The sequence below is a fragment of the Eptesicus fuscus genome, chromosome 4, assembly GCF_027574615.1.
Source record: "Eptesicus fuscus isolate TK198812 chromosome 4, DD_ASM_mEF_20220401, whole genome shotgun sequence".
Lineage (NCBI taxonomy): Eukaryota > Metazoa > Chordata > Mammalia > Chiroptera > Vespertilionidae > Eptesicus > Eptesicus fuscus.
Window position 1 is genome coordinate 47,028,001 of NC_072476.1, and position 23,190 is coordinate 47,051,190.

General features: G+C 37.3%; 1 protein-coding gene across 1 annotated transcript in view; it reads right to left on the reverse strand.

Annotated features, from left to right (window-relative positions):
* APC (APC regulator of WNT signaling pathway) overlaps window positions 1-23,190 on the reverse strand; it is a 121,164-nt gene that overhangs the window by 64,200 nt on the left and 33,774 nt on the right. Inside the window, exons 2-3 of the mRNA XM_028149744.2 lie at window positions 5,987-6,139; window positions 614-698 (exon numbers count right to left, since the gene is read on the reverse strand). Coding sequence (XP_028005545.2) covers window positions 614-698; window positions 5,987-6,121 — 220 coding nt within the window. The 5' untranslated portion in view covers window positions 6,122-6,139. The remainder of the gene's footprint in view (window positions 1-613; window positions 699-5,986; window positions 6,140-23,190) is intronic.

The window sequence follows — 23,190 nt, forward strand, 5'->3', positions numbered from 1 at the left end:
GTAACTATTAAGCAGCCAATTCATGCAGGGAGAAGAAATCCTTATCATAAATACTGATGCTCAGAGAAATTCACTGACTCCTGATTCTAGAGAAATGTAAAGGTAGGAGAGAATACGTAGAAGAATCCTGAAAAACTAAAGATTAGAAAATTGCTAAGCCTCTATTAGGCAGGCTCTCTGAGAGCCTGCAAAAGGACAGTGTACTAAAGCATCGAGTCAATAAAAGGACACACTTCTTGGTTCAGAAGCTTACAAATTCCTAACAGAGGAAACCACAAATATACATGACTGAATAAACAATTAGAAATTGTTTAGAAACAGAATGGCTAAACTTTCCCTCCAAAGTCAGCTTGAGTCAGAGGAAAAGAAGTCTGTTAAAGGAAAATTAGACAAAATATTCATCTGCACGTGTGCAGCCTCCTCCTGACCGGTCGTGACTGTTATGGCATCCCAATTTGCACATTACCTCTTTATATATATAGATGGGTAAAACTGCTATACTAAGGAAACTGATACCAACACCCAAATCAACAGAAGTTATACTTTGCTATACATATCTAAAGCTGACAACTAAAGCATAAAAATTATTTTAAAACACTTTTTAAAAATGTACCTTTGAGGCGCTCTAATAAATCAATCTGTCCAGAAGATGTCATAGCTTCATCTTCAATACTTCCTTGTAGTTGTTTAAGTACTTCCTGTAAAAAACAACAACACAATATCTGAACATGACAAAATTCTAAAAATCTTCTTGAAGAATAATTTTAAATATCTTGGTACTTAGGTATGGTATATAAAAAGTTATTTTAGATAAGTCAGGAAAGCACTCCACATATATTACCTAGTATGAATTTAGAGCAACAAATTATATTCCAACAACGGTAGTGATATTTTGTAATAATGGTAAGAATGAGTAGTCTCTTGAAAGTTACTATATGGATAAATTATCTCTAACTTTTAAAATAATACAAGGTGGATTATTCTCATTTTTGGGTAGGTCAACTGAGACTCAAAAAGTTGACCAAGCTAGTGAGCAGCAAATTTATGCAGGAGTAGAAGGCATCTTTATCACAAATGCTGATGTTCAGAGAAATTTACTGACTCCTGGTTCTAGGTAAAAGGTTAAGAGAGTAAGTAGAAGAATTCTTTTAAATAATCAGAAAATGGCCAAGCCTCAATGAGGCTGGCTCAATAGTTATGTATTTAGAATCCGTATCTCTTAGGCGTGCACCAACATGACTATAAAAAATATCAAATTAACACATTATGATAGGCTGTTTTATTTGATGCCCTAAAAAATCAAGCTTTTATATATCACATTTAAGTATATTCTTCTAGTACACCAATTTACATTTAGCAGATATTTGACTATATACTTATTGCCTCCTGACTTTTGATGCCATTATTTCTTCCCCATCTAAATCTTTCTCTTGATTTTTGTCAAGATCCTTGAATGTGACTCTTTGTCAAATTTAGACTGTAAGTATTATAGGTTTCTCCTCAGTCCTTGGCTTCCCACCCTACACAACTCCAAAATCTGTCACTTACCTTTAAAGAAAAACCAGTCATGTTTGATCCAGACCCCTTCCCTTTTGTAGGTCTGTCTCTCTCAAATGTTGAAAGATTATGGGCTGTTTTACTTTGTCTTCCAGTTCAGCCTGATTCTCAGGTGGCACCTGATTTCCTAGCCCTAAAGTTTTGTCCCTTGGAGGCTGTGAGCTTAAGTGTTTAACCTCCTGCTTATGTAAACTTCAAAGTCTGGCAAACATCTTGAGGAGATCTGTTGCGTGAAAGTTATATGTCTCTTCTATAGCAAGACTTTGCCTAACATTCTGTCTTTCTAGTCCATTCCCAGAATCCTTCACTACAAAAAAACTCAGCCAATATCCCATGGGGAAAACTACCCATGCATTTGGATCTCCTCTAAATATCAAAAATTCATATCTGCCTACATGTTTGTCAAGACCTCCAATAGTTTTCTTCCTCCATTGGAATCATTCTGCCAGTTGAAATAATAAATACTAGTCTGTATCCAGAATCAACAGATATCCCTGGGGAAGAAAATCACCATGACCATAATTAGCCCTGGAGTAAAAAATACAGTATATATGTCATTAAAGTTTAATTACAATTTCTGCATTCATCTGATTCCAGGTCAACTAAGTCCAATGAAATCTCTATTATACTTTATTATATTTTTATTACAGAAAATGTCAAATATATACATAAGTATAAAGAATATAATAAACTTCCATATATCTTCACATCCTGCTTCAATAATTATCAACTCATGGTTTGTTTCATTTATACCCATACCTACTTTCTCCATTCCCCACCTCCACCCAGATTTGTAACAAATCTCAGACATCATATCATTTCTTCTGTAAATATTTTAATACGTATATTTAAACATGGATTCTTTCTAAACACAACCACAGTGCCATCATTATACCTAAAAAACAAACATTTCAAATATTCTCAAATATACAGTCAGTGTTCACAGTGTTGCATGCCTATTTTGCTGTGGTATACAAAAGTATTTTTATAGTTTGTATCAATGCCATGTGAACAGCAAATAGTATTCTCTTTTGCCACTAGATGGTACTACTGCATAAATTGCAGGCATCCTTAAATGATCTCACTGGAGGGACACACCTTGCCTTTCTTTGGGATAAGTAGCTTAATGATTAATAAACATGATTCAAGATTGTACAATGTATTCCAAAGTCTGATAAGTGATTTTTTTTTTGGGGGGGGGGAGGAGCGCGAGATAACCATTGTTTGGATAAACTTTAATTCAGCGTAGAGTGGCACTGTTTCCAAGTGTCTTTTTACAAATCAATATTCTAAAACAAAATAAACAGGTCACAGTTTCTGTTCTTTAATAGCTGAAAGTCTCTTAAGGAAGAGAAACATAAATAATTTCCTTATAAGGTGGTAACTGCTATGATACCATATGCCCAATCCTAAAGACATATGTGGATAGATTAGCAAGAATGTCTTGTAGATGCACATGTTGAGTAATTATCAATTTGAGTAATTATCAATTCATGGTTGAATTCAGATATATCTTAAATGCCAATATTCATGATGTATATTATATCACCGGATAAGTTGTCAACCTGATATTCCATTGTAGAAATTTAAGGGTCTGATTTGTCATTTACTCTGACATTCCACTTCAGTGAGGAGATGGATCTAAGGGTAGGATAAAATGTCCCCTAAAAATGAATTTTGAATTTGTTCAAGTAGTTAAACAAAAACTTCAAAGTCATCTCAGAGCTATCCACTAGAAAATAGACATTCAGATAGGCCAGTCAGGAGTTCTCTGCAAAGTAGATGAAAGAGTAGTCCTGTTGGGAATTTTAAATTTTGTATCTTTGAAACTTTTGTCATGTCATGTAAAACAGTTGTAGATACATTGTACTGATCAGTGTTAAAATACAAAACTATTCTTTTTTAACCTATTAGGTAACTAATTTGGCTGTTTTTAAGGACATCCATAGTTTGTGGTAAGAACATATATGTATATTTTTAAATATATTTTATTGATTTTTTACAGAGAGGAAGGGAGAGGGACAGACAGCCAGAAACATGGATGAGAGAGAAACATCGACCAGCTGCCTCCTGCACACCCCCTACGGGGGATGTGCCCGCAACCAATGTACATGCCCTTGACCGGAATCGAACCTGGGACCTTTCAGTCCGCAGACCGACGTTCTATCCACTGAGCCAAACCGGTTTCGGCAGAACATATTTTTTTTTTATAGTCTACCTTATTTCCAAAAGGATTTGAGGTAGATCTCTTGGAGATTTATCGTTGCTAGGGAAAGTTTTTAGAACAGAAATAGGCAATTAGAGCAGAAAAGATTTATACACAGACAGATAAATAGAAAAGTACACATGAGTAAAAAGACTGAACTGTTATGATATTGACTATAAAGGATAAAAGAGGAGCAACAATAGTTCAGTAATATATAGAAGCTTGAAGAATAAGGAAGACCTCAAAATGCACAGAAAAAGGACTCAGAAGGGAATAGACAATGAATCAGAAATAGGAGTAGTGAACAGATAGGAGAATAGGGTCAAGAACCCAGATGTTAAAATAGCAGAGGTGCAGAAAGAACATAAAGCAGGAAAAATTTTTGAAGGAGGTAGCAGTTTTATAGATGAGTTCCAATTCTATAAAGTTATTAAATTCAGTGAGAAGTAAATCTACCTCAATAATTAAAAATTAAAACAGTTGTAAGTCTTAACCTTGATTGGTTTGAAATTAGAACGTATTTACCCCATTGCAGACCGAGTATTTTATATCTCTTCTTAGAGGTTACATAGCTTGTCATGTTATTTGGCAAACCAATTCTAGGGTTTGAAGGTACCATGGAACTCCTCTAGGCTAGTGCAATGCCTGTATTTTCCTTTGGCAACTTAAAATTAAGTCCAGAAGAGGACCAAAGGTGATGCAATTTAGCTTGTGACAACACCAGGAATAGGACCAGGTACTGACTTTCATTCAGGACTCTTCCCATTAAGGCTCCGTGATTTTCTTGATAATCTATCAACGCTGCATTTAAGTAGCAACAAGATCTGAGAGAGATGGGGAGGAAGGCTATGGGCACCCTGATTTTCTTGATAGTCTATCAACACAGCATTTAAATGACAACAAGATCTGAGAGAGTTGGGGAGGAAAGCTAGCCTATATAATAAAAGCCTAATAAGCTACATGCCTGGTTGAGGCCATTCAACAACCAAAGTGTAATATGCTAATGAATGCTAAGGCCACTCAACCACTCACTATAACGAGCACTGACCACCATGGGGCAGACAGTTGACCAGTCGCTATGACATGTTCTGACCACCAGGGGGCAGATGCTCCAACCAGTAGGTTGGCTTGCTGCTGCTGTCTGGCCAATCGGAACTGAGATGGGCTGGACACGCCCTGGAGCCCTCCCGCAGTCCCTCCCCGGCTGGCCAACCTCCCGTGTCTCTCTCCGGCCTCAATTGTGCACTGGTGGGGTCCCTCGGCCTGGCCTGAGCCCTCTCGCAATCAAGGATCCCTTGGGGATGTCGGAGAGCCAGTTTCTGCCCGATCCCGCAGGCTAGGCTGAGGGACCCCACTGGTGCAGGAATTGGAGCACCGGGTCTCTAGTCCTATCTAATAAAAGAGTAATATGCAAATTGACCGTCACTCCAACACACAAGATGGCCGCTCCCATGTGGTCAAAGATAGCTGCCCCCATGTGGACACAAGATGGCCGCCACAAGATGGCCAGCAGGGGAGGGCAGTTAGGGGTGACCAGGCCTGCAGGGGAGGGCAGTTAGGGGCAACCGGGCCGGCAGGGGAGCAGTTAGGCGTCGATCAGGCTGGCAGGGGATGATCAGGCTGGCAGGCAGAAGCAGTTAGAGACAATCAGACAGGCAGTCAGGCGAGCAGTTGGAAGCCAGCAGTCCTGCATTGTGAGAGGGATGTCCAACTGCCCGTTTAGGCCTGAACCCACCAGGATCGGGCCTAAATGGGCAGTTGAACATCCCTCGAGGGGTCCCAGATTGGAGAGGGTGCAGGCTGGGCTGAGGGACACACACACACACACACACACACACACACACACACACACACCCGTGCACGAATTTCATGCACCGGGCCTCTAGTATTTAATAACTGAGATATATTCTCAAGTTATGAAGCTAGTTCCTATGAATTACATAGAACATCCAGCCTCAGTAGAGTGATGCTTAAGCTTAAAAATAACTTAAAAACTAACTAGTTACTGAGATTTTATACTTATTTCTTTATATGACTCACTGGATGAATTCAATACATTTTACTTCAAAGTATAAATGTTAACATTTGTAAGAAAAAGAGTTTACATATTACCACTTAACTTAAAATATACTTTTAAGTAAGTGAAGTGTCTAACCCAAGTTTACAAGATGGAATACTAAATAAAAATGGATAAACTACAATTAAAAGTCACAATCTTAATACCTTCATATTAGATGCCTCAGTTTCCAGTTTTGTAAGATGATTGGAATTATCTTCTAGCTCTTGTCGAAGATTTGAGTTCTCCATCTTCAGTGCCTCAACTTGCTTTAACAACTGATCATATGAAGCTGCAGCCATCCTTGGCTACCCTTGGACCTATAAGGTTAAAAAGGATTTTGAAATTCACTACTAAAAATATAGTGGCTGCTTGTTTATAAAGTAAGGGATAAAGAAACAAAATTCTTGAGACATTTAATAAGAAGAATTGTGTTAATATGTTAGTTTAGGTCTCAAAACAATATTGTTCAAGTAGTAGCATCTAAGAGGATGAAATGATGGAGTCTTAGTTGAAGACAAACAGGACTAAATTAGAAGAGAACTTGTGTAGTGTCTGAATACATTTGACTTTTCAGAGTGGATGAGATTTTTATCAGGTTAGAATTTTTTCAAGATTTTAAAGATATTATACCTGGCGTAACAGGCAAAACACCTAGGAAATATAATTATTGATAAGAAATTTATTTATATTAGCAATACTTATTTCTGAATTTTGTCTGATAGTCACAGAATTTTAGTGCCAGAATGGATTAATGAGATTAACTAGTGCATCCCATCACTAAGGCTTAAACACCATACATGGAGAAGTAGGTCTGAAGTTTCAAGAAGGCCTCATTAAAAGGCAGTCATTTAACAAAGTGAACACAAAGGAGAGCGTTAGATTGAGACTTCGAGTCTTTTTTATAAAACATTGATAAATAAGAATGACTAGTATCAAGTTATTATAATTACTCAAAAGGATGAATATAATAGGCCAAGCTATGGCACATGAGGTCTTGGAACCCACTATGCTCAGATTGATGCCAAAAGACACTTAAAGAAAATGAATAATTTTAGGAGTATAGCTTGTCAAAGAGAAATTAAACAGAGTCTGGAAGTTAATCATATGACTGTAATAAGAAGAGGGGAGACAAGAAAACATATAGAAGATAGCCAGGTAATAAGAGGTTCTTACCATGAAGAATATTAGAAAGCAAGGAGTTATATGAAGACTAACCAAGTTAGGAAGACCCAGGTTCTCTTTTCAGTTTAATCCCAAGCTCACTTTGGAATCAATAAAATCTGCCTACCATAGTTCTTTAAAAAAAAATCCTCACCAAAGGATATATTTTATTTTGATTTTTTTTTTTTAGAGAAAGGAAGGGTGAGATGGGGAGGTCAGGAAGGGAGGGAAGGAGAGGGGGGAGAGAGAGAAGGAGAGGAGAGAAGGAGAAGAGAGAAGAAGGGCAAGGGAGAGAAGGGGAGGGGAGGGTTGGGGAAGGAAGGGAAGAGTTCTCTGACCAGGGATCGACCCGTACCTTTTGGTGTACGGGATGATGCTCCAAACCACTGAAGCACCCGGCTAGGGCAATCATAATTCTTTAAAAGTTAAAAAGTATTGCAAAATTTGTACTTAAGCAATACTTAAAGATCTTGACATAAAAAATGTTTCTGTAATAAAATCCACTATACAAATTAAGGCAGACAGGTTATAACATTGGCTAGTCATGACAATATTGGAGTTCACCAACCAGAAGGCCCTATCTAGGGAAATCAAGGACGCAGGTCTAATCAGTCCTCCAAAGGCTAGAATCTCTGATAAACCTGGTACAACCTATTGTCACCTAAGGACAAAAGGAAGTCCTGGGAGGTGGAAATCACTCACAAAGGTCTTTATGATTGAAAAGAATGCGCACCAGACTTTTATTTGGAGACTTGGGTCTTAATTTTAGGCTTAGTTGTGGTTTACCTTTGCCCCTTCATTTTAATTCATTTTACCAACTGTAAAATGGACATTTACTACCTGTTCTAATATAATTTACAGGGATACTGTTAGAATTAAGTAACAAAGCAGGATGAAAAGTAAAAGTGCTATGTAAATACAAGTTATATTATGAAAACAGACATGTAACAACTTTCTTATTAAGACTTAATGTTGATCTACTATTATTCAAGACCCTGTCCCACCAACCAATGGACAAGAAGTGAAGAAGTAATTGAAAAAGATAGAGGAGATGTCACAAAAATGAAGGAGAAAATTTTACCATTAATAAGCAGGTCTGGAAACAGGGAGCACATTAAAAGCATGTGACAAAGGTGGAAATCTGACAGGATTTAATAATGTAAGCCCTAAAATTCTTTATTTCAAGTAAAATTTTAACAGGTGATTTTGCACTAAAATAATAAAACAAAATGAGAAGAAAAGTAAGTAACACAGAGATGGGTACAGATAGGTATGCTAAGATACAGAGGATATTACCTTACACAATCACAGAAAGAGCCAGAGGAGCAGAAACTATTAAAAGTGCTCTTTAAAAGAGGGGAAAACATTCAACCCTTCAGATGGACAATTAGAACATCTTTGTTTTCCTCTCCAGAAGACAATCATTAAAGTCACTTCTGTTCTAGAAAGAAAATGTTTCATATAATTTTATCGGAAAAACAGGATGTTTCATGGAGTAATATTCTACCTTATATTCTTTTAAGATACTGCAGCCATCCCTCCCTAACTCAAAATTGCTTTATGCAAAAATTGAGAAATCAATCATAACTTTACTTTGGAATGCTTTTTATACACTCACAAGAATTTCATACCAAATCCAGTTTAAATGCAAGTAACTCAACATTTAGAAAAATCAAAACTTATAAAATGGGAAAACATCTGAATCTTTCACTTTGGTGACAGTATACAAATATCCCAATTTGTTTTTCTATAGTAAAGATGCTAACCATAAGAGTAGGGTAAGGGAGAAGAAAGCTTTTACTGTTTTGTCTTAATGAATGAAAAAAAAAAAGTTGTATTTTTCAGTACTATTAGATAGTACTTTTCAGAGAAAAATACCAACAGAAAGAGAAGAAACCAAAAGAATCAATCATAAAAGACTATTTCTAGTCAACACAAAGAATAAAATTAGAAAGGAATACTATTGGTAGATGATATAATTATATACCTGGAATATCCAAAAGAACCAACTAAATATTGCTATAATAAGATAATTTAGTAATGTGCTGTAGTACAAAATATAAAAAATGTTTCCTTTATATATATACAAAGAGAAATCAGACAGAAGATGGAATGTGAGGAAAGATCCCATTTACAATTTAAAAAATAATAAAATACTTAGGCATAAATTGAACAGTGTCCAAAATGTATGAGGAAAACTATAAAACACTTCTGAATGATACTAAGGTAGACTTCAACAAAAAGAAAGACATACTTTGTTCTTGTTTATGAAGGTTCAGAAATATAAGGTGCCATTTCTCCCTAAGTTAATTTATAAATTTTACATAGTCCCAATAAAAACAAGATATAAAATTTGTTTTTGTTTTCTGCAGCTAGATATAAAAAAAATACACCTAACAAGCAAAAATAGGAGAGTAGGAGGAATATACCTACCACATTTTAAAATACTATACAAAGTCTTTATAAGTAAAACAGTATATAGTTAACTATATTTTACTAATAAGTTAACTTCTGAGTTTTAATAATTATACTATGATTATGTAAGATGTTAACATTAGGGTAAGCTGAGTGAAGGGCATATAGGAACTCTCTGTACTGTTTTCCAACTCTTTTGTAAATCCACAGTTACTTAAAAAGAAAAAGTTGTAAAAAAGCTCTGATATTGGCATATGAATAGATTTACCATTAAAATACAATTTTAAAAATCCAGAAGTAAATATATGTAAATTTGGTAAGGATAAAAATGTAGCATCACAACATGTGAAAAGATGGACTTTAAATAAGTGGCAGTAGGAAACAGGGCAGCCATGAGGAAGAGAAAACTGCATCTATTCCTCAGACTAGTATAAATTGCAAAAAAACCCCAGAGATTTAAAAACATTATATGACATCTAAATTATTGAAATAGTTTTGTTTTTAAATTAAAGATTAATTGAATTAAATTAAATACACTCTCTTCCAAGGAGGATGTTATGGAGCAAGAAACATTAATTGACTTGTTAATGAGTATAAGGCATATTGAGGGCCAACTGGAGTTCTCTGAAGTGATGTCTGTTACTAGACTGGAGTAATAGAATGGGTTCTTAGGGTACTTCAAACAAATGGGAAAGTTTTTATTGGTGTAAAAGCATAACTACTTTTAAATAAATAGGAAGCAACCATGCAGTGGAATACTGTACTGGCACTCAAAAGAATGACAATTAATGTAAAAGAACAACAAAAAAGTAAAATAAAAAAAGAAGTGTGCTGATCACTATGTTGCATATGGTCTGTCCTGTTCTAGTAAAAATAAAAGGACTGTATAGAATCTATTGAAAGGATAAAAAACAACAGACATTGCCTCTAGAAAACAGGTCTGAGATCTGCTGAGAAGAAGCCTCCTTTTTATTGTATACCCTTTTGTAGAGGTTGAAGATTCAACCAAAAAGTTGAAAACACTACTTATGATTAGAGAGAAGAGCCCAAACATATAAAATGAACATAATTCTAAGGTGGGAGGTGGAGGAGGGAAATTGATTCAAGAAAAAACAGAAAACCTTAATAGTTCTGTAACTTTTGAAAAATTGTGGAAGTATTTTTCTCTCCTCCTCCCAACACCAATAAACATACAAACAAAACTCCACTAGATCCAAATGGTTTTAGACACCTTCTACCAAAATTTAATAAACGAATCGTACCAACTTTACTCAAACTTTCCAAAGAATAGAAATACAGAAAATATCTTCCCAATGCGTTTTATAATGCCAATATAACTGCAATATAAAATCAAAGATAGTGTGAAAAAGAATGATTGTAGGCTAGTATCACTCATGAATATTGATACAAAGATCCTAAACAAAATATCACAAAACAGAATACAATAATCTACAGTAAAGAAACTATAGCAGGGCCAAGCTGAGTTCAACCAGGAATGTAAGGACTGTTTAACATAGATCATTTATATGTATCATGCACTGCATTAAAACATTATAGGAGAGCCCTAGCTGGTTTGGCTCAGTGGATAGAACATTGGTCTGTGGTCTGTAAGGTCCCAGGTTTGATTCCTGGTCAGGGCATGTGCCCAGGTTGCGGGCTTGGTCCCCAGTGTGGGGCATGCAGGAGGCAGCTGATCAATGATTCTCTTTCATCATTGATGTCTCTAGCTCTCTCTCTCCCTTTCCCTTTCTCTCTGAAATCAATAAAAAAATTTTTTTTTTAAATTAAAGGAGAAAAACCTTTATGATAATCTCCATAGATTAAAAAAACCAAACATTTGATAAAAGTCATCTGTTCAAGATAAAAACTCTTAATAAAGTGGAAATAGAAGAGAAACTGCCAAAAACCTACAATAAATAACACTATTTACAGTGAAATGTATGAGGAATTCTTTTAAAAACCAAAAACAATTAAAGATCTCTACTATTGCACCACTTTTACTCAACACAATCCTGTAAGTCCTAATTAGCACAGTCAATGGCTAAAAAGGAAAGAGTAATGATTGGAAAGGAGAAAACAAAACAGAAAAATCTTAAGAAATATGAAAATTTATCAAGGTTGTCAGATAAAAAATCAATATACAAAAAAACCTGTTTTAATTCTAAGCAGAATGCATCGTATGCATTTTTTATTATTTTCCCTTCTACTTCTCATTCTCTTTTCTACTAAGGAACCGTAGGTGGTGACATTCAGTCTCCTGTCTGCTATATTCCCCTACCCCCTTTTCCTTTTCTTACATTCTGTAAATGGCTATATACATTGGCTGGATTCCATTCAAGCCCATCCCAAATGAGGGGAAGCTCTAAGATGGCTAATTACCTGAACAGGGGTTGGCAAACATTTTCTGCAAGGGTCAGATGATAAATAAGCTTTGTGGGCGATATGATTTCTATTGCAACTACTTGACTTTGTGGCTGGTCCCACAAAAGCAGCCACAAACATGTAATAAATGAGCATGACCTGTTCCAGTAAAACTTAGTTTACATAAACAGTGGCAGTTTGCAGACCCCTGGCACAGAGCATGAATTCCCAATTCTGGTTTTCAACACCCCAGAGTAGCCCAAATAATTTCAAAGGCTATTGAGAAATTCTCAACATTTGTATTTTACTTTTAAAAAAAATCCTCCCCCAGGATGTTTACTGATTTTTAGAGAGAGAGGAAGAGAGAGAGAAAGAAACAATGATGTGAGAGAGAAACATGGATCCTTAGCCTCCCGTACGTGTCCTGACCAGAGATCGAACCCGCAACCTAGGTATGTACCCTGACTGGGAATTGAACCTGCAACCTTTTGGTTTACAGGGACAACACTCCAACCAATCAAGCTACTCAGCCAGGGCTAGTATTTTACTTTTAAATGATAGGAAGTAATCTGGTATGTTAGAAAGAACAAATAACTAGGAAGTTTTAAGGTCCTTGATTATTTTTCAACAATAATTTTTAATTTCCACTATTTCCCCATCTTCCAGAAATCTGTTGCAATCTCGATTTGGCTTCCTCTCACTCTATGACATTGTAAATAAATTATCTTTAAATAATTTTTTTACGATCACTTCGATGGGGTCTAAATGTGAGTGACTAATTAGCGTGCATCAGAAATTGTTTATACATTAAAATATTTAATTCACATGGAATTTTAATTTTTGTATATGGTGCATGTATAGTTAATTTTATTGTCTTCCACATGGATAACCAATTACTAGTACATCAGCACTATTTTTCACATTAATTTGTAAGATAATTTTGTCTCTTCTTTCCCAATATTTATACTTCATTTCTTTTTCTTTTTTTAAAAATATATTTTATTGATTTTTTACAGAGAAGAAGGGAGAGGGATAGAGAGCTAGAAACATCGATGAGAGAGAAACATCGATCAGCTGCCTCCTGCACACTCCCTACTGGGGATCTGCCTGCAACCAAGGTACATGCCTTTGGCTGGAATCGAACCTGGGACCTTTCAGTCCGCAGACCGACGCTCTATCCACTGAGCCAAACCGGTTTCGGCTATACTTCATTTCTTTTTCTTGTCTTATTGTTAGCTTAAAACTTCAAAATAATTTTGAACAATAGTGATCTTATTCCTGACTTTAATAGGAATAGCTTAGTATTTCACTATGTAATAGATTTCAGTAACTATTTTTTAACATGTTTAGGTATTTTCTTTTTATTTTAAATTTATTGGGAGTGGCTTTTAAATGCTTCTCCCCACCCCCCACAATACCTTCTGATATACATATAAACATACAGTTTTTTAATTTGTTGGTGCTGTCAATTGTAAGATTTTCTCATTTTGACTCTGTCTCCATTCCTGCAATAAACCCTACTTTGTTCATGTTTTATTATTTTACTTTTGTTCATTTTTCAATATTTCATGTGGAATTTTTATGAGAAACCAATATGTATATTTAGATTTTTATAGTATTTTAGAATAAGGTTTTGAATTAAGTTTACACCAAGTTTATAAAATGAATTGGTAGGTTTCTCATCTTAATCTTATATGGTTTAGAATAGTCTGAATAACTTATCTATTCTTTGAAAATCAGCTAGAATTGAGATCAAAAGGTATACTTTTAGCAAAAAGGTTTTTAAAGTATTTTGAAATTTCTATGTGGTTTAGATGTGTTTTTTTAATCTTCTTGTATTAATATGATTCACTAATAGTTCACCAATAAATTATCCATTCCCTCTAGCTTTTCAAGTATATTACAACTGAGTTAGATATGTTCTTATTTTAAAATTTGTCTCCTTTCTCATTCATGCATTTTTTGTTTTGTCTTTTGTTCCCTTCATCAGGTTTTATAGGGTTTCATCTATTTATTGGTCTTTACAAAAAACAAAAAACTTTTGGTGTACATCTATTTTCCACTATACTTTGTTTTCTATCTTTTTTTCACTTCTGCATTTATCTTCACTAATTATATCCTCTATTTCCATTGTGTGTGTTTAATTTTTAAATTAACTACTCACTAATTATTCCATTTTACTTTGGTGTGTTTTGTTTTCCCAGCTTTAAAACAAGGCTTATATCTAAAATTTAGCATCTGTAATTGCCATTAAAGTTTTACTTAGTGACAGCCACAAAAAGATAAATACATGCAAGAATAAACAGAAACAGTGCTTTATCAACCAGAGAGGGCAAAGAACAGAGAGTACAAATTCAGAGTATGTTCAAGATGACTTTCCCGTTAAAAAAATAAGATGATGGATTTCTCTCTATGGCTATACAATTCAAATCAACAAATATTTGAAAACTTATTATTCATAAAACATCATGCAAATATTATAAAGAGGTTTTTTGGGTTGAATTGTGTACCACAAAGAGATACGTTGAGTCACAGGTAGGTAAACCCTTGTACCTGTGAATTTGACCTTTTTTGAAAAGATCTTTGTAGATATAATCATCAGGTTAAGATGAGGTCTTACTGGATTAGGCCCTAAATCCAATGACCGACACTCTTTTTTTTTTAATATATATTTTATTGATTTTTTACAGAGAGGAAGGGAGAGGGATAGAGAGTTAGAAACATCGATGAGAGAGACACCGATTCAGCTGCCTCCTGCACACCCCCTACTGGGGATGTGCCTGCAACCAAGGTACATGCCCTTGACCGGAATCGAACCTGGGACCTTTCAGTCTGCAGGCCGACGACGCTCTATCCACTGAGCCAAACCAGTTAGGGCGAATGACCGATATTCTTTAAGAAGAGCATGTAAAGAAACAAGATACAGAGACATCAGAAAAACATCATGTAACAATGAAGGCAGAAATTGGAGTGAGGCAGCTGCAAGCCAAGGAATGTCAAAAATTGCCAGCAACCACCCGAAGTTAGGGAGAGAGGCATGGAAAAGACTCTCGATTCCTTAGCACTCCCAGAAGGAACCAACTTTGTTAACACTTTGATTTCAGACATTTAGCCTCTAGAATCGTGAAAGAATAAATTTCTATAGTTTTAAGCCACTCGTCTGTAGTACCTTTGTCACAACAGCCCTACAAAACTAACAGAGGAGAAACAGCTAAAGTGACCATTATATACTATACTAGAGGCCCGGTGCACAAAATTAGTGCATGGGGGTGGGGTGGGCAAGGGGTGTTCCCTAAGCCCGGCCTGCACCCTCTTGCAATCTGGGACCTCTCAGGGGATGTCCAACTGACCATTTAGGTTGGACATCCCTCTTGCAATCCGGGACTGGGGGCTCCTAACCACTCGCCTGCCTGCCTGCCTGATTGCCCCTAACCACTCTGCCTGCCTGCCTGATCGCCCCTAACCACTCGCCTGCCTGCCTGATTGCCCCTCACCACTCTGCCTGCCTGATCACTCCTGACTGCTCGCCTGCCTGCCTGATCGCCCCTCACCACTCTGCCTGCCTGCCTGATCATCCCTAACTGCCTCTGCATTGGCCCCCAATGCCACAGCTTTGTCAGGAAGGTTGTCCGGAAGGTCGTTCGGCTGTCCAGTCTAATTAGCATATTATGCTTTTATTATTATAGATTATTATTATAGATTATTGTTTAAACAAATCTGGTATATTAAAGTCTGTATCTACGCAACAGTAACATTCATTCACAAAGTATAAGTAGCAAGAAAACCCAACACTTCAGCTTAAAAAAAATTAAAAACTGTATGTGCATGCCTATAGTAGAGAGAATGAATAATGGCCCTGCAAAAATGTCCACTTCCTAATCCCTGAATGTGTTACCTTATATGGCTAAAGAAATTTTACAGATGTGATTAAATTAAGGATCCTGATATGGGGAGATTTTCCTTAATTATTTCCTTAATTATATGGGTGGATCGAATACAATCACAATTCTCTTTATTAGAAATATCTAAATCCAGCAAAACAAGAGGAGTTAAATTAAGCTCCACCTTCATTTAACAACCAAAAGTATTGTGAAAAAGAATGATTGTAGGCACTGCTTTTGCTTATTAAGGATTGTAATAAGCAAAGGCAGGAGGGCCAGAATCAGAGAATATGTGACAACAGAAGCAGGGGGTCAGAGTCAGGGAGAGATTTAGTATGCTGCTGGCACTGAAGATGAAGGAAGGAGACATGAGCCAAAGAGTGCAGGTGGTCACTAGAAGCTGGAAAAACAGCAAGAAAATGGATTCTCCCCTATAGCTTCTGGAGGAAGTACAACATTGCTGCTATTGTGATTTTGGTCCGGTGAAAACCATTTCAGACTTCTGATCTCCAGGTTTGGAAGATAATAAATTTGTGTTGTTTTAAATCACTAAGTTTGTGATAATTATTTACAACAGCTATAGGAAAAAATGCCTTATGATCCAGTGATCTCTCTGCTAGGGATAAATTCCAGTGCAATCTTCTCATTGGTCCATGTAGTAATCTTAAAATTTATTCACAATTTCTTTGACTCTACACCTTCAAAAAGTGGAGCTTAATTTATTCCTCTTGTGTTGCTGGATTTAGTTACTTCTAATGAAGAGAATATGACAGAAGTGATGATGTGTTACCCCTGAGACTATGTCATAAGTGGCTTCCTTCTTGCTCTTTCTCGCTATGATCATTGGAGGAAGCCAGCTGCCATGTCAGTAAGACACTCAAGCAGCCAGGTGGAAAGGCTCATGTCAAGAAACTGAAGCCTCCTACCAATGACCAGGAGAAACAGACTATGTAAGTGAGCTATCTTGGAAGTGGATCCTCCAGTTTAGTCAAGCCTTCAATGACTGTGGCCCTGGCTGACAGAAAGTTCATGAGAGATTCTGAGCTAGAATAGTGACAGATACTACAGAACACTATACAGCAGAGTCAGCACCACATAAAGTAAAAGCGATCTTAAAAACACTATTGAGTTTTAAATGGTAAAAAAATTATGTAAATTAAATATATAAATTTGGGTACATATCCCTAAGAAGTGAAAGCAGAGACTCAAACAGCATCTTCACAGCAAAAGTATTCACCATAGTCAAAAGGCAGAAGTAACCCAAAGGTCTATCGACACATGAACAGATAAACAAATGCAGTATATACATATACAATGGAATATTATTCAGCCTTACAAAGGAAGGAAATTCTGATACATACTCTAACATGGATGAACTGAAGATATTATTCCAAGTGAAATAAGCCAGGCATAAAAAGGTAAATACTGTATTACTAGAAGCTCAGTGCATGAAAATTCATGCATTGGAGGGGGGGGGGTCCCTCAGCCTGGCCTGCCCCCTCTCACAGTCCGGGAGCCCTGAGGGGCGGGAGGCCACCTGGCAATCAGGGGAAGGCGACGCCCAATCACACCTCTGCTGCTGCCACTGCCGGCAGCACAAGCCTCAGCAGGCCCTGGTTACCTGAGCCTTGGGCAGCCCTGGGCGGCTGGGCAGCCACCATCCAAGGCTGCCTGCGCCTTGGGCTGGCCCTGGGGCCTGGGGGGGCTGAGGGGACTGGGGAACTCTGGAGGCAGGTGCTCGGAGTGGCCGGGCCCGCCCTCAGGCCACTTGCCGCAGGCACCTGCTGCCCCGGCAGGGCTGAGGGGACTGGGCGCCACCATCTTTGAGGGTGGGGCAGTCAATTAGCATATTCCCTCTTTATTAGATAGGATTCCTCTTATATGAGGTTCCTAGGGAAGTAAAATTCCTAGAGACAGAAAGTAGAATGGTGTTTGTCAAGGTCTAGAACAGTGGTTCTCAACCTTTCTAATGCCGCGACCCTTTAATACAGTTCCTCATGTTGTGGTGACCCCCAACCATAAAATTATTTTCGTTGCTACTTCATAACTGTAATTTTGCTACTGTTACGAATCGTAATGTAAATATCTGTGTTTTTCGATGGTCTTAGGCGACCCTGCTAGCGGTTCTCAACCTGTGGTCGCGACCCACAGGTTGAGAACCGCTTCTGTAGAGCCTAAGACCATCGGAAAACACAGATATTTACATTACGATTCGTAACAGTAGCAAAATTACAGTTATGAAGTAGCAACGAAAATAATTTTATGGTTGGGGGTCACCACAACATGAGGAACTGTATTAAAGGGTCACGGCATTAGAAAGGTTGAGAACCACTGGTCTAGAAGGAGGGAAAAATAGGGATTTATTGTTTAACAGGTACAGAGAGTTTCAGTTGGGAAAGATGAAAAAGTTCTAGAGATGAATGGTGGTACATTCACAACAGTATGAATGTATTAACCTTTTGCACTCGGATGTTGAGTGTGACTCGACACGGTTAGCATTAGAATAAAGGAATCGAGAAAAAAGCAAGCGAGTGCAAAGGGTTAATGACATAATATATATATATATGTATGTATATATGTATTTTAATGATCAAGGTGGTAAATTTTATCATGTACATTTTACAATAGAAAACTCATTAACCTTAAAAAAAAGCAAAATGATACTAAATATTTCACAAGAATTAATGCATATTTAAGAGCACATTTGAATGAGTGCTTATAAGGGAAATAGGAGAGGGTATGGGAATAAAGGGGAGAATACTTACCTTATACAGACTGATTATGTCATTATTTGATTTACAAAAACAATTAAAATGTTGATTATTTATTGACTTGAGAGAGAGAGAGAGAGAGAGAGAGAGAGATCAATTTGTTGTTCCACTTATTTACGCATTCATTGGTTGATTCTTGTATGTGCCCTGTCTGGGGATTAAACCCAAAACCTTGGTGTTTTCAGACAACACTCTAACCAACGGAACTATCAGCCAGGACTAAAAAAACAATTTTTAAAAAACATACCTATATATATAAAAGCCTAAGTGAACAAACGACTGGTCGCTATGACGTGCACTGACCACCAGGGGGCAGATGCTCAACTTAGGAGCTGCCCCCTGATGGTCAGTGCACTCCCACAGCGGGAGCGCTGCTCAGCTGATCAACACATCCCAGCGGCCCACCAGCCTGGCGGCAGCCACTCCCTCCCTCAGTAGTCCTGCAGGTCCAATCTCTAGAGAATGGGCCAGGCACTGACAGACTGGCACCGCCAGCACAATCCCGACAGTGCCGCTGGCCTCCTGGAAGTCGGCCTTGGGCACCACGGCCGCTTCCCCTCCCTAGATGCTCCGCAAGGAAGAAACGATATAAAAGCAGCCGCCAGGTGGTTCCCGACAACTGGCGCGAACGTCAGCAGGACGGATCCAAATCCAAGGCTGGCAAGGGTGTCCCACTGCCCGCCCGGAGGGCCGATTGCGTCCTAGCCCCCCACACCCCTCTTGGGACGGGTGCCAGACGCAGGGCTCACGGCTGGCGAGCTCCGCTGCAATGGTGTGAGCCTCTCTCGATCAGGACTGACTAGGCGTGAGCCTGCAGCAGGCGCAACAGTGCCGGGATGAGCGGGAGCGGCAGGCAGGAACAGCAGGCGGTGTTGGGACTGCCGGTTTTGGCCCAATCCCCGCAGGCCATGCCAAAGGACCCTACCTGTGCATGAATTTTGTGCACCGGGCCTCTAGTATGTTATATAATACTAGAGGCCTGATGCACGAAATTTGTGCAAGGGCCTTGGCCAGCGGCTTCCGCCCGCCACCACAGCCCTCGCCCGCTGTGGCTTTGTCTGGAAGGACATCTGATCTAATTAGCATATTATCCTTTTATTATTATAGTTACTAGAGGCCCAGTGCACAAAATTTGTGCATGGGTAGGGTCCCTAGGCCTGGCCAGTGATCAGGGCTGATTGGGGCCTTCTGGCTGCCGGCTGGGGCCTCCCTTCCCTGGCTGCTGGCTGGGGCCTTCCTTCGTTTCGTGCCGTCCCCTGGTGGTCAGCACACGTCATAGCAAGCAATCAAATTCCTGGTCAGTCAAACTCCCGATGGCACACTTTGCATATTAGGCTTTTATAGATAGATAGATAGATAGATAGATAGATAGATAGATAGATAGATAGATAGATGATAGGTGACATTCCACCTGCACCAAAAGAAGAGCTGGTGTACCTAACAGTTGACCCTAGAGAAATCAAGGACCACAGATTATTGACTATTAACCTTTTGCACTTGGATGTCGAGTGTGACTCGACACGGTTAGAATCGGTAGCAGCTCGTATGTCAAATTGTATTGAATATATCAATAATTTGAAATATAAAAAAATCCAAATAAATAAGTTTGTATGAAAAGAAACTCCAGTTTTTTATTCTACTGCCGCGCTTTGTAAAATCTGGGGTATTTAAAAAATTAAATCCCGAGTAGAATAAAAGAATCGAGAAAAAAGCAAGCAAGTGCAAAGGGTTAAAACTAGAAGATCTAGAAAGCACTTCAACTAATGTTCTCATTTTACATTCAAGACACTTAATATACTTCAAAAGTAATTTACTTTACAGAATTATCTGTGATCCCTAGAAGAGTTTACAAGGCACAGTGTTTCAAAGAGAAAACCACCACATTTCTTTAAATTAGAAGGTATTTTTAGATGATATAAACCTTTAAATAACCTAGGAATAGTCAAAGCAATCAGTATTTAGCTAGTAAATAACATTTCATGTAGTAAATAACATTTCTATTATAAGTTTCTTAGAGATTAGCTAAGACTCTCCAGCACCTTTCATAGTTCTGGCATTTAGTAGGTACTCAAATATGTAGTGAATGTCTTTTCTCAAGTATCATTCATCTTTTCTAGTTCATAATGCCCTATGCCATGCCATCTTTTGTACTATGTCAAGTTTCACTCAGACTGTAATACAAAAAAAAGGGAGGGGGGGAGGAGGAAGGTCAAAATTAAAGAGAACATTTAACAAAAAGATTGGTTAAATTATGTGAAATCAGTAACAGTAAAAATAGATAAAAATGATAAAATAAAAATTCACAGCCCTAGCTTGTTTGGCACAGTGGATAGAGTGTCGGCCTGTGGACTTAGGGGTCCCAGGTTCAATTCCGGTCAAGGTCACATGCCCAAGTTGTGGGTTCAATCCCAGTGGGGAGAATGCAGGAGGCAGCCAATCAATGATTCTCTCTCTTCATCGATGTTCCTCTCTCTCTCCCCCTCTCCCTTCATCTTTAAAATCAATAAAAATATATTAAAAAAAAATTTCACAGCCCTGGCCAGTGTGGCTCAGTCCTGTGTACCAAAAGGTCACTGGTTTGATTCCCAGTCAGGGCATATATCCAGGTTGTGGGTTCAATCCTCTGTTGGGGTGCCTGTGGGAAGCAGCTGACTAATCTTTCTCTCTCATATTGATGTTTCTGTCTGTCTCTCTCCCTCCCCCTCCCTCTCTCTCTAAAAAATCAATAGAAACTTTATTTTTTAAAATTAATCATCACCTGAGGATATTTTCCATTGATTTTTTAATTTTATTTTAGAGAGAGTGGAAGGGAGGGGGGGGGGAGAGAGAGAAGAGAGAGAGAGAGAGAGAGAGAGAGAGAGAGAGAGAGAGACATCAATGTGAGAGAGACACTTCGATTGGTTGCCTCCCACCCTTACCAGGGCTAGGGATTGAACCTGCAACCCAGGTACGTGCCCTTGACCGGGAATTGAAAAGACCCTTTGGTCCCCGGGCCAATGCTCTAACCAACAATACTGGTCAAGCTGAAAAATAATTTTTAAGGGGTAAATTAATTTTTAAAAGTCCACAAAACAGCCCGCCAGTGTGGTTCAGTGATTAAGTGCCAACCCCATGAACAAGGAGGTCTTGGTTTGATTCCAAATCAAAGCACATGCTTGGGTTTCAGGCTAGATCCCCAGCAAATGGACAGGCAGGAGGCAGCAGATCGATGATTCTCATCATTGATGTTTCTATCTCTCCCTCTCTCTTTCTCGCTCTGAAATCAATAAAAACATTTTAAAAATCCACAAAACAATTTATGTATGAAAAGCATCAATAAATAGTTCTGATTCAGTTTACAGGCATGCTTATGACTGTTTAACTTTTGAATTTTTTAATCACACAATTCTAGCCATATCAATTAATAGTGAATAATTTCAGACCTATAAAGCCAACAGTTCAGTCTTAAATATTAAGTAGTAACTTCATACTACAAGGGGAGGGGGGAAATCAACTTTTCTTATTTTAGTTCTTTCTTGTTTAATTCTTTAAAAAACTCAAATGAGTGTTTTATTTATAAGTATGCATATGATTAATAAGATGCTCTAAAAAAAGGATGTTATGTCATTACAAAAACTAATGCCTCTCCATTTGTTTAACTACCAGATATTTTACAAAGCATTCTTATATTAAAAACCCATAACCAAGTTAATATTTCTTCTTCATTTGATGATTTGTCAATGATTTATATTGCTTTCCAAATAATCAGTTACATACTATTTTGTATATTATGTAGTAAAGACATTATTTAAAATCGTTAAGAGTTAAAGTAGAAAATTTAAGTTTCTTACATCCTACACAATAAATGACCTTGGATAAAGTCACAACATACCTAATCAGGAGTAGTCTAATATTTAAAATGAAAAAAAAAATGCTACACTGATCTGTTTAAATAGTAAAATGAGATAATTTATATAAAAATAAGAATCATAAACTCTCAAAGACTATACTAATCAGGGTTCAAAGAATTGACTGGTACTAGCTATTAAATTTCATTTGGAATTTTAATGTGACATCTTTAATTCTAGCTATAGTTTCCATCATATTTTAAAAAGAGATCTTAAGGACTATTAACCCTGACATCCATAATAAATAATTCTTAAAGCCGTAATATATATTTTTAAAAAGAATAAAATTGTTTTAATTTATTATTGAAAAGTTTACGGTCTTATTTATTCAAGACCAAGTCCTTATTATCTTGAAAAAAATTACTGAAACAAAATGATAGGTTTTCTCAAGACTTTCTATTAGGTCAGCACTATTTAAGAGATACTGTCACTGTTCCTGGAGGGCTTTACAAAGCCACTGCACTGCCATCCGGTTCAGGAAGTAGGGAGGTGTGGCAGGCTGGCTATCATAAATCTACATAAAGATAATCCAGTTTAAAAAGACCCTATCAGTCCAAAACATGTTTTTAGACATTTAAGTAAAGGAAAAAATTTTTAAGTACAATGAAAACACATTATATCAAGAGCATATCTTATGAGTACTCACTAAACAGAAATAGAAAAGCCATGGTACTATAATTTAAAATATTTGAAAAGCCATGGTACTATAATTTAAAATATTTGCCTGTAGACTTTATTCAATGATATCTAAAAGCAACCAAAGAGTAATATAAAATTACTTAGTACAGATCTTAAATATTAAGCCTATGAAAAATGTATCACTATAATTTTCCACAAAGAAATTGATACAATAAAGCGATTTATTCTTGAATAACATACTTAATGACAAAGC